This window comes from Dermacentor silvarum, chromosome 6 (genome assembly GCF_013339745.2).
Source record: "Dermacentor silvarum isolate Dsil-2018 chromosome 6, BIME_Dsil_1.4, whole genome shotgun sequence".
In the NCBI taxonomy this organism is placed as follows: domain Eukaryota; kingdom Metazoa; phylum Arthropoda; class Arachnida; order Ixodida; family Ixodidae; genus Dermacentor; species Dermacentor silvarum.
In genome coordinates this window covers 150,128,725-150,141,844 of record NC_051159.1, presented here as the reverse complement: position 1 = coordinate 150,141,844, position 13,120 = coordinate 150,128,725, and the positions used below count along the sequence as shown (strand labels likewise).

Sequence of the window (13,120 nt, the reverse complement as noted above, 5' to 3'; positions counted from 1 at the left end):
ACGATGTCATAGGGGAAGGGGGGGGGGGGGGGGGTTGCTGACCAAACGAAACATACTGCAACTTGCTTGTTTCCAGTTTGTGTAAGGCCCCAGTGCGACCTCCGAATATGGTATCGTATTCGGTGCGCCCTTTCACCTCTATGTACATGGTTCGCACTCGGTGTCGAGCTACCGTATTTGCGGTAACATATACCAGCAGCCAGAAAGGGACAAAACACTCGCGTTACAACCCAAGATGGTGGCGAAGATAGACCACAACTAAAGTGGCTTATTTGCCTTCTCAAGGAAAGCTCGATAGTGGACTGTGAAAAGCGCTTGCTGGAGAGAACGAGAAATGCAGGAGGAAAACCAGGGAGCTTAACCAGAGTAAATATCTGGTCGTCTACCTGTACTGGCTACATTGCACTTGTGAAACGATACCATATATATACAGCGCACTCTGTAGGGGTGAAAGGGCATCCTGTGCAGGCTAAGCTGTAGTATAGGGAGCGGGTACCCTGTACAGGCTACCCTGTACTGGCTACCCTGTACTGGCGAAAGGCAAATAAACACCAATGAACATCTGTTCGTTGTAGCAATGATGCTACGGTGCCGTAGAAAGGTCTATACATGTTTCCGTCTCTCTCCTCTGTGTGCAGGGTTGGCCTCAAACGGCCGTGCCGACGAGGAGTCGGCGAGCCGTGCGAGCCCCGTGGCCGTCGCCGCTGGCGGCGACGGCACTAGCACTACTACCACCGCCAAGGACATCAGCACCACCATGCTGGAAGAGAGCATGGTCCTGCACTGTTCCCACTGCTCGCTCCGCTTCACGGGGCCCAGCGCGGTGGCGCAGCTCAGGGACCATCTCATGTGCGTGCACTCCGGAGGCGGGGGACAGCCGGAGGACTCGATGCCCGTGAAGAAGGAGCCGATCGACGAGGTGCGGCCGCCCTCGCCGTCACCGCGCCCCCCTAGCGATGGGCCCGTGGTCGGCGTGGCCGCCTTCACCTGCGCCAAGTGCAACCTGAGCTTCTCCAAGAAGGAGCACCTGGAGAAGCACGACCTCGTGCACACGGCCACCGGTCCCGGCGCACAGGTGAGCGAGAGGAACATTAGATAGTAGGAGGATCTGTGATTTGCGGCAATACCGGTTTACCGGAGCCGTGGATGGTTGAATGGATGAGCGTCCTCTTTGAAACTGGGGTGGTGGATCGCGCCACCAAGCTCTTATTATTTTGCCCAATGTCCTACCTATCTTAAAGAAGTAGCATGCTGGCAACGCCATCTTGCGCTGTTTTGTCCAAATATACGACGCGTTTGAAGCAGTTTTGTTCTGCTTGAGTGTTCACTTTCGCGATAAATCTAGGGGCAGCCCACTTCTTCGTGAGGTTTTAGGGCAGGTGATCCAAGAACGCGAAGTCATGGAAGAAGGTTTAAAGCGAAGAAGATGACCTGTGCTAAACGTGCATAAGATACTGCGGGGACCATTACACACATCGCGTTGGAGCGTCAGAGTATGCGTGCAGAAGTACATACAAATGTGAGCATTAAATCTGCTCTTATGCTTTTGATTGTTGTTTCCAATGCCAGGTCTGACCGCGTACCATTTGGATTAGTGCAAAGCATCACGAACGCCAGCCATGGCCTCAGAGATCGGGCAGTGCCGCCCAATCTCGGAGGCTATGCGCCTGCACCACTACGGTCGTTATTGACCGCTAGAGCCCGCTCGCAACGTTCTTCGTTTTGTTCGCGCCATATCAGCTGCATGGTATGCACTTTGCGACGCAAATTTGGTCGTTCTTGGAAAGGAGTATCATATATCTGTATGTATATCATGCATGCGCTTCAGGCGTTCGCAGAAACCACTTCTTACTCGATTTAAGGTGTATGTTGTCCAGCTCGCCTGCAGCAGACATGAATTGTAAGGGGAAAGGAATGCAACCGCTTGTGACGAAGTGCCAGCATTTCACAAGATCTTGGCTGCTCCTCATTTGATTGCTCAGTTCGAGGGCAGCAGACTTATCTTAAATATGTTGGGAATTAGTATGAGAGATTTATAAGCGTTTGAAGGCTTCAAGGCGCGCGTTTACGATGTGTACATCAGGGTCTTGGTTCTCACAGGCCCACACTGGCATTCATTCGAAGCAGTCAACAACAATATCGGTTTCATTACTGATGCGCGGCAGTATCGATATTTAGCTGATCACACGCCCCGTCTGTTCACGCTGATTACGCGCTGCCACTGCGAAGGTGCACCCGGTCTTTATTTAAAGGCGTCGAGACAATGGCATCGTTTACTCGCCAAAGTAAACGAACAAGTGGTTACAGGACTCCAGAACTGACTGCGCCAGACGCTCGAAATGGCTTCCTTCGAAAGCAGCAGTCGCTCTGCAGTAGCACCGAAGAAGAAGCGGCCTGGATGAGTTCCTTGTTTCGCCGAGTTTTCTTTTAAAGGTCCGCGGCCTGCAGGGACGCCTTGCGCGACCGTGTATACGCTTTGGGGGGCAGGCTGCGTGGCTCGAGTCGAGGCGGTTGCGCCGCTGCATGCTCCGCTATCGAGCGCGACCTGTTTACGCGCCTGACTCGCTACTTCCTGCGGGCCTCTGTGCCGGCTGAACGCAGACAGCGCGCGGTGCCTCTGATTGTTCGCTCTTCGAAGGAGGGGGGAGAAAGGAAGTGATTTCACCCCTTTTGTAATGCCATATCCTTCTGGGGCAGGGACCGCGCGCGCGTGGCACGTTTTAGCGCGAACTGCGGTGCCCTTTTATTTGCCTCCCCCCCCCCCCCCCCCTTCCATTTCTTATTCTCGTTCAAGGACGTCGCAGCGCTCTTTTTTGGTCGCCATCAGTACCTGCGGTATATGCCTTGTACGGGTGGAGTCGTGTATAGATATATATATATGCTGGACTGATCACTTTCGGGATACCGTCGCGTTTACGTGACGTTTTACGGCACACCTGAGAGGAGTCAGCAGCGATGTCGTACTTGCCCTGCGCACTCGATCGGCGCCGGAAAGAGAAAAAAGAAAAGATGAAAAAGAAAAGCGGATGAGAAAGGAAGTTTGCGCGTGCGCTTAGTTTGTCAACGCGTCAGTACTGAATCCTCTATCAGGTGCAACACCGACGAGCAGGAGAACTCCGAAATACCGCGGCACGACACGCCACGGAGCATGCGCATGTCTTTTCAAGCACTCTGGCGTTGGGCGATTTCTTCGTTACATGGCGTGAACCGAACTAAAGCTAGAATGGTTACTGCAGGTGTTCCATAAAGCATGCAACAACAGTGCACGCCGCTGATTTTCGCGCGGCAGTGTCTCGCTTTAATATGGAATGCCGTTGAGGTGTTACACAGAGCAGCTCTCTCGTTTATTTCGGCCTTCGTTCGGATTCTTTTACTCGCGCCAAAATCAAGTGCGCAGCGGGCGAAACTTCTTGCCCGCGTACGAAACCTGTCCGGCCTATATCCGCCACTTTCACGGCGACACTTTTTTAGGCCAGAGAGAGCTGCTTTTACGCTTGGGTCACCCGCCGCGTTTGACCGTCGCCCGTCTGCAACGAGCGCCGTTCTCGATGTTTCCATGCAGCCGCGGCCAAGCCAGGCACCCGCCCAGCCGAGCGCGGACGAGAACGCGGCGGTGCGCAAGTTCAAGTGCCCCGAGCTGTCGTGCGGCAAGGCATTCAAGTTCAAGCACCATCTCAAGGAGCACATTCGCATCCACAGCGGCGAGAAGCCGTTCGAGTGTCAGCACTGCTTGAAGCGGTTCTCGCACTCGGGCTCGTACTCGTCCCACATGACGAGCAAGAAGTGCCTCATCGTCAACCTCAAGGTAATGAGAAGCTTGTCCATGCAGCCCCATAAATGAACACTCGTTGAACAATACGAAGTCAGTTAAGAGAGGTAACGTACCCCTTTTAAAACGCATTTGTCATTAATTTGCCTGCGAACGGTTGACTGTTCACTGCCTGAGTTAACGTCCATATCCGTACTTTTTATTGAAATTTCGCGCTGAAACCTGAGGTGACCAGTGTGACGTCAGGGATATGACTTGACGTCAGTGTGGCGTCATAGATGACAAAGCTCTTTTTTATTGTTTTTTTTATTTCGGCCATTGCAGCGTAGAAAAGGTTCTCCAAGCTTGCTATTGGTCGAAGCGTGATTTCGAGTGTGTCATTGTGTGACATCAATGACAGGATAACTTAAGCCCACCGGCTGGAACTGCAACGTGGCTCAGAGTTATGTTTATATCGTCTATAGCGTGACATGACGAAAGCGCGATAAACGTCGTGGCTCGCCTGTCATTGACCTCATCTCTGTGTATGGCTGTCCATCCAGTTGCTTGACATCAGAGTTCAGAGCAGAAGCGTTGTGTTATCTACATTGTGTGATGACTGGAGGCACGCTCGTTTTTCTACAGGAAAAAAGACAGATTAAAAAAATCTTGGAATGCCGTGTGATTATCTGTTGATAATGAACCACGTGCTACTCTTTCCGAATAGACGGTTTCATGCTCGCGATAACAGCAGCGAACGTGCCGCCCCCAAGAAACTTCCGGTCACGTGCCTTATCAGTCTGCTATGTTTTAACGCATGGTTGCTTCTTGCCAGTTACATTTAGCAGCTACGTCAGTGGACAAAACCGGAAGCCGTGCAGCGCCTATGTTTGTAATCAGTGAAAAGGTCTATAATGTGGCACTGAAGTGGAAGCCAATCAACGCCGTGTTTATGGGATTACATGTGACTCCACGCATGCAGTGCGTCCGATCTGAGTTACTGCGTCGCCTGTCCATCGTCGAACACAGTTTCAGCGGCGATAAAGCACGCCTTGTGCGTTACATTCCAGTGCCAGATTATTTTGAAACGAAGTGTAGCATCGGGGGACATTGCCACTTCTTACCTGCCACATTACACGTAAGGAGTTACTCGACGAATCAGAAAGCGACCGTCGGTGCACGTATTTTATTATCGCGTTGTTTTCTGGCATTCGAAACCTGTGCCGTAAGCAAAGATATACTTGTTTGATACTCCTTAACTGAACTATACCATCCGGATTGGCATTTTATTGGTGCGCCTAAGTACGTTCTCATCGGAATGCCGAAGATGGCTAAACTAGCAACGGGTAAAACACCAGACATTCACGTTGGTGCGCCTGTCCTGTACGTTAAATAAAAAAGAAAATGGTGCCGGACGTCGTATTGCTAATAATAAATGCGGTCAAAATGCCAAACCCACGCACCTAGTTATACGTACATCAGCACGCTTGCGCCTATATCGGCTGGCGCAGTGCATATGAATGGAGCAGGTCTTGTCGGTGTGGCTGCTTCTAGCTATACCGACAAGCATTTGCTTCTCAAATCAAGCAGCACATCAAAAATATCGCTTTTGTTGCTTCACAGCGCACCACTACGGAACACTCTATAGACAGACGTACGTATGGCCGTATAGGAACACGGTGGTTCTGATACACGTGTACAGTGTGTGTGGCTCCACTCAAGAAGGTGCCCTGTTGGCCTCTAAATCACACCCACTCCTATAGACACGCGTCCCACATTGCGTTCGTAACGCTTGAGCATCACATCCCCTCCACGGATGTCGGCATTTTTCTGTCCGCTACATTTTTTTTCGCCTCCCGTGGATGTGCATCACCAACACATGCGCTCGCTCGTGTACACACAGAGGCGCGTGCAGCACACTGCTGGAGCGGACCACCCCGATGCGCTCGTTTAAACCTGGTTCGCGACCCCACGCTCTCTCACCGCCGTGAGCCGCACCGGGCGCGGCAGCACGGGATGAAGGGGCGAGGAGACGGCGTGTCACTTTCTCACCACCGCCTGCTTTCGCTGAACGAACCTTCTGTCTCCTGCGGTCGGGTCCCGCTTCGCACCGCAAGAAGTGCTGCCGCTGTTGGCGCAGGCTGCGACGACGGCCACCCGCGGTCACAAAAGGAACGGCGGCGACGGGCCTTGCCGCGGAAGTCTCCGCTAAGCGCTCCCAGATGCGAACTGCGAAGCCCTCCTGGGTTTGCCATGCGGCGCGTTCACTTTCGAGGGTTCGCCCGTTCGGCCTCCGGCGTGTCTCGAAGCAAGCGGTTTCCGTGCACGGCTGTTCACCTCTTCGCGACGATCTCGGAGACGTTGCCAAATACGCGGACGGCGTCGGAGTCCATGGCGACCCGACCTCAAGTTCCAGCTAGTGAAAGCAAAAGCGGTACCGAGACAACACCTGCGCTACAGAAGCCAGCTGGTCCCAGAGCCGCCAGTTACTGAGTGATAAGATGGCCGTCGCCCATGGTACACGCCGGCGGGCGCGTCCTTCGTCCATCAGGTTCCAACTTTCCTGTGTTACACGTGACCGTTTCGCGTGCGCCCGTTTTTGAAAGCGCCTGGCTTCGTCGTAATCATTTCCAGTTGGTTCTCAGATAACCTCGTAAGCTTTCTCTTACGACAAACGCCGCGGGCCGGAAAGGAAGCAGGCCTGCTTCGAGACCAAGTGTGGACGTATAGCCTAAAGGTGCAATGGTAACACAACAATGCGTATTTGTTTCCTTGCGCGTGCGTGGAAACGCCCACTCAGAACAAAATTGCGTGGGTTGTTTTTCATACAGTTTCGATGCCAACAGCGGGTTTATATTGCGCGGTGTTCCCCGTGCCACTGCATACTTTCCCGCAACAATTTGACTGTTAGTTAATCGTGGTTGAATAAAATTTTGCTAAAATTTGATGAAAGCGTATAATGATGTGGATGCATCGCGTCAGCAGTGAAAGGCGTTGACGGTGTTTGCGGGATCACAATGTTGAAGTTTCTCACAGTAACGCTTTAATCGCGGGGTCGGCTGTCATCTGTTCACCCCGACTCTACTCTTGACGAGTTGCTCGGTGAACGCCTTCACCTTTGCACTTTGTCGGAGTTTATAGTTTAGCTGAAATGTATTGAAGCGAACGAGAACACAAATGCGGGCATAACCTAATCGAGCTTTGTTTGCCTTCTCAACGTTTTTTTTTTTAATGACGTCACAAGGAGGTAGAACATGTGCCCTTCGTACTCGTCGCAATTACACTGGAAACCACCCACGCATTCGGACTTCACAACCTGTTTCTTGTCATTCCAGGATGTCGTTATAGTCTAAACTAAACACGAATGTTCGCATCACCGCAGCGAGCTGCACCAGGGTTTATACAAGGGGGCACAGACGCGCCCTCTTTCGGAGAAGCGAGGCGAATGGAAAGGGAAATAAGGGGAACGGCGTTCACAATCTCCGCGTGCCAGCAGGTGCTGCCCGGAGGAAACACTCAGCAGGCCGCCTTGTCTCCGAAGAGACAGCTTCCGAGCCGAGCCATCTTGGTCACAGTCATTGCCGTAGGAGGAGGTGTAGGCGCTCGTAAACGAAGGAATCTTCAACCCCTGATGGTGCAGTCCCCCGTCGTAGACCCCCTCTTCCCCTTTCCTCCTCTCCTTTTTCCCCTGAGGGCATGCAGCTCTCGCGGGGCACTAGGGTCGGCGAGGAGGAGGGACGCAGGTCAGCTGTATAGTCGAAGCGTATATACGCTGGCTGGCTATGAGAGAAACCGCAATGTGCCGTGATTTCCGCCGCATTGTCACCAACTCTCCGCTGCTTTCCACACCGCAAAACGAACATGCAGAGCACACGGATGCATGCATCACCCGCAGCGCCCTCTATACCACTGCCTTTCTTTTCTTTATTAGCCGTGAAGTAGGGAAAATTTCGCCACTGGAAGGGCCGTCTCTCTTAAAAATCTTACCTAAGAAAGGCAACAAAAAGAAATGTAATGAAACTACAAAACGCTGTCAAAACAAATCTATAATGAACCAACGAAGCGCTAACGAAGCAAGGCAATGGACTGTTGTCGTTATAGTGGTGTTAATGTAGGAGGGTGGTGCTTGCTGTCACAACAGAACCCCCTCCCGCTCGAATATTTGTTGAAGACGCTGCATGTTCTGTAGATAGTGTGAAACTGGTTATGAGAACGTCGTAATCTGTTTCGCTTGACTGTTGAGTACCATATATATGGCGTGTTCACTAGCTCCGCACAATATCTATAGTGGTGGCCATGGCTTGAGACAGGTGCTTTGCACGTTGGTGTATAGTGGCTGAACACTGTCGGGACGAAGTTTACTATGAAGAGCAACAAACAAAAAGCACTCCTTGCGCTGTTGTGTTTAGGTTAAACAAATCAGTGACTTTTTAGACTCGTAGACAGCCGCATTAGATTATAAAGCCATAATATTTCACAGATCACCACGACTTTGTCTGCGGGGCTTGATCTCGCAGGTGTGCGCGTTCGAATTGGGGCGTAACTGGAAAATCGGGACCTCAGCGACGTATGTATACGGTGCCACCGGGACAGTGTGCCGAACCGATGATCGTTTGGTTTTGCTCGCCGATATTGTATATCCGCGTCCCTCACCGCACCTTGATGACTTTATAGCGTTTCAGCTTATTTACTACCGAGGTCCAATTTCGTCGGCGTATATACGTTTCCAACCTACAGAGCACCAATTGTCGTAGACCCTTGTCGCAACAAACCGAAAAATGCAGTACCCGTCGTGTTTCCGCATCACGATAAAAAGAAAAGGCAAAATGCGGGAAGGAAGCAAGGAAAACTGGGGAGTAGAGCGAATTCCTTTTCGCAGCCTGCCTTTTCGACTCCGCTGCCGCCGCCGTCTTTTGTTGCTGCCTGCCGCGCTCGGTGCTTGTTTTTGTTGGACACCGGCGTTTGTGTCCGCTCTTCGCGGGGCAGGGGGGGGTACGGTGCTTCTTCCTCGAGATAGGTGCACGCGGTGCCGCCAGGTTCCCACCGTCTTCTCCGTGCGGGGCAGTGGGACGGCTGAACGCGGAACAGGGGAGGGGATTTGGTGGGGTGTAGGCTAGGAAGCTGGAGAAGGCGCTTGCACACGTGCGCTCGCTGCCTCGCCTTGACGCCCCTCCTTCCAAGGTTTCAGCCTATCCTTCACGACGCTTCAGATGTCCCGCTGTTTGCTTGCACCGCTCTCTTTCATTTGTAGATTTTCTTTTTCTTTCGTTTCCGAGCATCCTTTTCTTTGACCCGTGCTGCTTCCGTTGAGTCCACGCTTGGTTGCTCCTTTGGTGGGTGCCGTTTTTTTTTTTTCCAAACCTGTTTACGTGGTGGACGGGGCCCAGGACGGCCGCGGCATCTTGAGGCTCCGCATCAGTGCCAGTCGAGAATAATGTATACGCCCGGTTATCCCGCCTACCTGCTGAATATGCGCCACTGGACGGCGGCGGCTGCGTTTAGAGAGATTGCTGCGAAGGGTAACGTTGGCTTCTTCGCGCTGCGCGCTGTTGGAACGTCACGCTTAACGTGCGTCTATGGAGTCGCGGGATTGTAACGTGTACGTGTAACGAGTCAACGACGCTAGCGAGAACTCGTTGAGCGTACCTCTGGGTCGATTGATTTGCATTCATGGCGTCGAGGAATTTAGAATAATATATGTTGATATATTTTCTCGTTGTCACGCGTTTGTATGCGCTGCTGTGCTGACATGTACTTGCCTGACCATTATTATGATAAGTCTGCGCTGTTATTCCAATACCTATGTGCGCGCCAGACATGGTTGGCGGATGAGTGATTATATGGGCAACGGCGACAAAGACGTACTTGTTCGCTTATGTGAGTGTCGCATTCTGAGCGCTTTGCTTGATCCTTGTATAGCGACGGCAAATAGCGCTTTCTCTTCCCATCGTTACTCCCTGCCTTCTCGTTTTCTTTTTTTTTTTTTTTTATCAGTGCGCGAGGGAAGCAAGGCGATTTCAAACCAACGAAACATCTATTTACGTTTAGGTGCCGTGGCAGTAGGCCAGACAGAACATCGTTTCTATTTTAGTTCTACCTTATTCGTTATTCTGCCTTTATATCGCTTCGTACTTCGAAAGATGCGCGCTTTTCTCTTCACTGCAGGTGTTTAAATACTGTGCGATATTATAAAGTGCTGTCGATTCGTTCTGCAGGTGCGCAAGATGGACACCAAGGCGGCGCGGCAGCGTGCTGCTAGCGGTGCCACTGGCGGCGCCCAGAACAACACCTTCCGGCCCATCATTCCAAAGTTCGGTGCCGGCGGCGAAGTGTCCGTGTCTACCCCTGGCGAGCGCCTACCTCCAAGACCGCTTCCCGTTTCCTGGCGACTACACCGCCCGCTCGCCATCCTCTGCGAGCCAACCGGGCGTTCCGCCACCGTTCCTGCCTTCGTACGCGTCTCCGCTCACCCTTCAGCACCTGCTGGCCAGCCAGTTCTCGGCGATTCCGCCCCAATACCACCTACCCACTCTGCCGCCCTCGTTCAGCGAGGTGGCCCAAATGCTGCAGGCCAGCAGCGCCGCCATGGAGAAGGCCTCGTCGCCGGCCAACAACGGCGACGTCAAACTTCCGCCGCACTGCCGACGCCGTGAAGAAGTTCCTCGAATTGATGGACGCCGCTGCTGCCAAACGCAGCAACGGGTCTTCACCACCTCCGCCCAAGAAGAACGGCCTGCTCCCAGGCCTACTGAGCGCCGGTCCTCTTCCTCTCCAGGCCAGCCGCGACGATCCACCGTCGAGGCACGAGTACTCGTGCGTCCACTGCAAGGCTGCCACGTTCGACAACCCGCTGGCACTGTGCCACCACGAACAATACTCTTGCACCGCCAGCCGGGATGTGAACCGGAACCTTTACTCCGATCTCAAGGGTGCTCCTCATCCCCATCCGTCGCTGGCGGCGAGGGAGGAGTCGGGTCGGGAGTCGACCGGTGGAAGCGACATGACCGACGACGACGATGACAGCGGCGAGGATGGCAGGCGACCCCGACCGGACACTATATCGGCACGGGGAGAGATGCTTCTGCAGGCCGCCTTCGTAATTAACTCTTCGCCGGATCGCGACCAGCTGTCCAACCTCGCGCGCGAGATTGGTTCGAGCACGAGGACCGTGCACGCCTGGTTTCAGAGTGCGGTGGCCCGGTCGTCTTCAGCCCCGTCTCGCCAGCTGTCGTCGCCGCCATTTGGTTCGTCTCCCGCGTCCAAAACCGGCGACATCGTCGGCTCCCTGCTACCGGTTGCGTACACGTCGCTGGGAGTGGCGCTTAACGGTGGTGCGTCATTACCGGACGGGCAGCCATCGGATCCAGCCCTGGCGGAATCCGAACAGCCGTTAGACCTATCGGTCAAGTCATTTGGCGGCGGTTCCGGTTCAAATACACCTTGGAGTAACGGCGCTCTCAGTAGCGGTCACACGGAACCGGAAAGCGACTGCGAGGTTCTGAACCTAAGCCAGAGGTCTCCGCGGACTTCTACACCAAGAGAGAACGACGCGGTGTTCATTAATGGTGACATCTCGCAACGGCGTAGGTCGTCGCCGTCGTCGCTTCGCGGTCCCCTGGGGCCCTACACGGCGTCCGAAGACTTCAAAGCTGCCATGCTTCACTCGGCAGGCCCCCTTCTGTCCTCCTCCGCGAACCGGATCCTCGCCCTGTCGGCTCTCAAGGGCCTCGACTTCGAAGTGCAGGCCGACTTGCAGCGGTTCCGCGACTTTTCCTTCCGGGAGAGGCATCACCACGGCTACCCGTCGGCACCGCAGGAACCCAGCTCCGTCATGGGGCTCCTGCTTGCATCCCCGCACTCGGCGCTCTCGCCGCCTACAAGCGCTGACCTGATGCGCTCATCGACGTCATCGGACAGCCGCGACGCTACTAACAGCCCTCCCTCGCACAACGCCTCCGGCCTCAGGGATGGCAAGATGCTGCCGTCGCCGATGTACTACGGCGACGGAGATGACCACGGCAGCGGAGAACCCGGCAGTCCCAAGTGCTACCGGAAGAAAAACTTCAGACAGGTGAGCGTTTTTACTTTGCTTCACTGACTTGTTTCCAGTTTTCGTGACGCTTAACGTGGTATACGCCGAATAATTTACTTTCTGGTTCTCACCCTTCTATACGGGAGCACTTGTGATGACCTTATTGTTCCATGCTGACCACGATCCTTCTCTTTCTGCAGTGCGCTCCGTTATTCTATCAAGAAGTTTGTCGATTTCCTGAGTAGATATGAGATGGGAGAATTAGCTTCCTGACAGAGTGAGCTAGTGCCGTCTGGGTCCTATAGTGTTATACTGTTCTGCTTAATTCTTTTAGTGGCACTTTTAAGCAGCTCTGTTTTGAAGCTGCAACTCGTATGGAAGTATATGTGGTCATAAACATACGGACAAGGAAAGCAGGGAAACGCTTGTATTTTATTTCTGATCTGTGATGGCGTATTGTTTTCAAAATAGTGGCACTAACGGATGAGTTTGTTTAAAATGACAAACGATGATAATGGTAGCGTCGTTATTAAAGTTCGACTCGAAGGGCTGTTAGGTGGAACGGGGGAAAAAGGGACATTTTGCAGAGCCGTCCCTAGAAGCTAGCTAGTAGCCGTCAGCTGGTGCATAGCCAATTGCGAGCCCATCATGACTTGGTTGACTAGTGTATATGTTAAAGCGACTACTAAGAGTGCTCCTTTTCAATCACTCTCAGGGCGATGCGGAGTGCCTGGCGGACGATGACTGCCCATCGAATGACGAAGACCCACGCCACCCGGGCTCCAAGAAACGCAAGCTTTCGGCCAAGGGCGACAGCGCCTCGGAAGAAGGCATGTTCTCCTGCGACCAGTGTGACAAGATGTTCAGCAAGCAGAGCTCGCTTGCCAGGCACAAATACGAACACTCAGGTCAGTGATCAGCTGTCCCTCGTTGGAGGAATGGACATTCATGTTGTAGCGTAATCTTCCGTTTTAGTTTTCTTCCATGAAGTTCTTTTCACGCTAACATCAGTGTTTTAAAGGATTTATCACAGTTATCACTGCCGCAGGCTATGTGAAACTGCGAGCGTTAACTTTAAGGATACGATGCAGTATCCATTACTCCGCGCGGAGAAGTAGAAGTGCTAAGACGCAGTCCGTGCTGAGTATTCCTTTTCTTTTTTTCTTCTTTTCTTTCTTGTGGGGTAAACATAGCGAATATGTGCCGCGTCGTGTTTGTTAGCGGCAAGGCGAAACTTTTCCGGAATTGTGAAGTATAGGTAAATAGCAAGGAAGCAGCATATAAACTTGAACATGTTGAGGAATGATGCTCAAGAACATGTAACCCTTCTCGCGCTAAAG

At 52.9% G+C, this 13,120-nt stretch overlaps 1 protein-coding gene across 1 annotated transcript in view; it reads left to right on the top strand.

Moving 5' to 3' along the window:
• Window positions 1-13,120, top strand: part of LOC119456226 (zinc finger protein 1-like) — a 166,072-nt gene that overhangs the window by 144,498 nt on the left and 8,454 nt on the right. Inside the window, 6 exon segments of the mRNA XM_037717872.2 lie at window positions 639-1,075; window positions 3,563-3,805; window positions 9,964-10,089; window positions 10,091-10,384; window positions 10,386-11,819; window positions 12,496-12,688. Of these exon segments, the coding sequence (XP_037573800.2) occupies window positions 639-1,075; window positions 3,563-3,805; window positions 9,964-10,089; window positions 10,091-10,384; window positions 10,386-11,819; window positions 12,496-12,688 (2,727 nt within the window).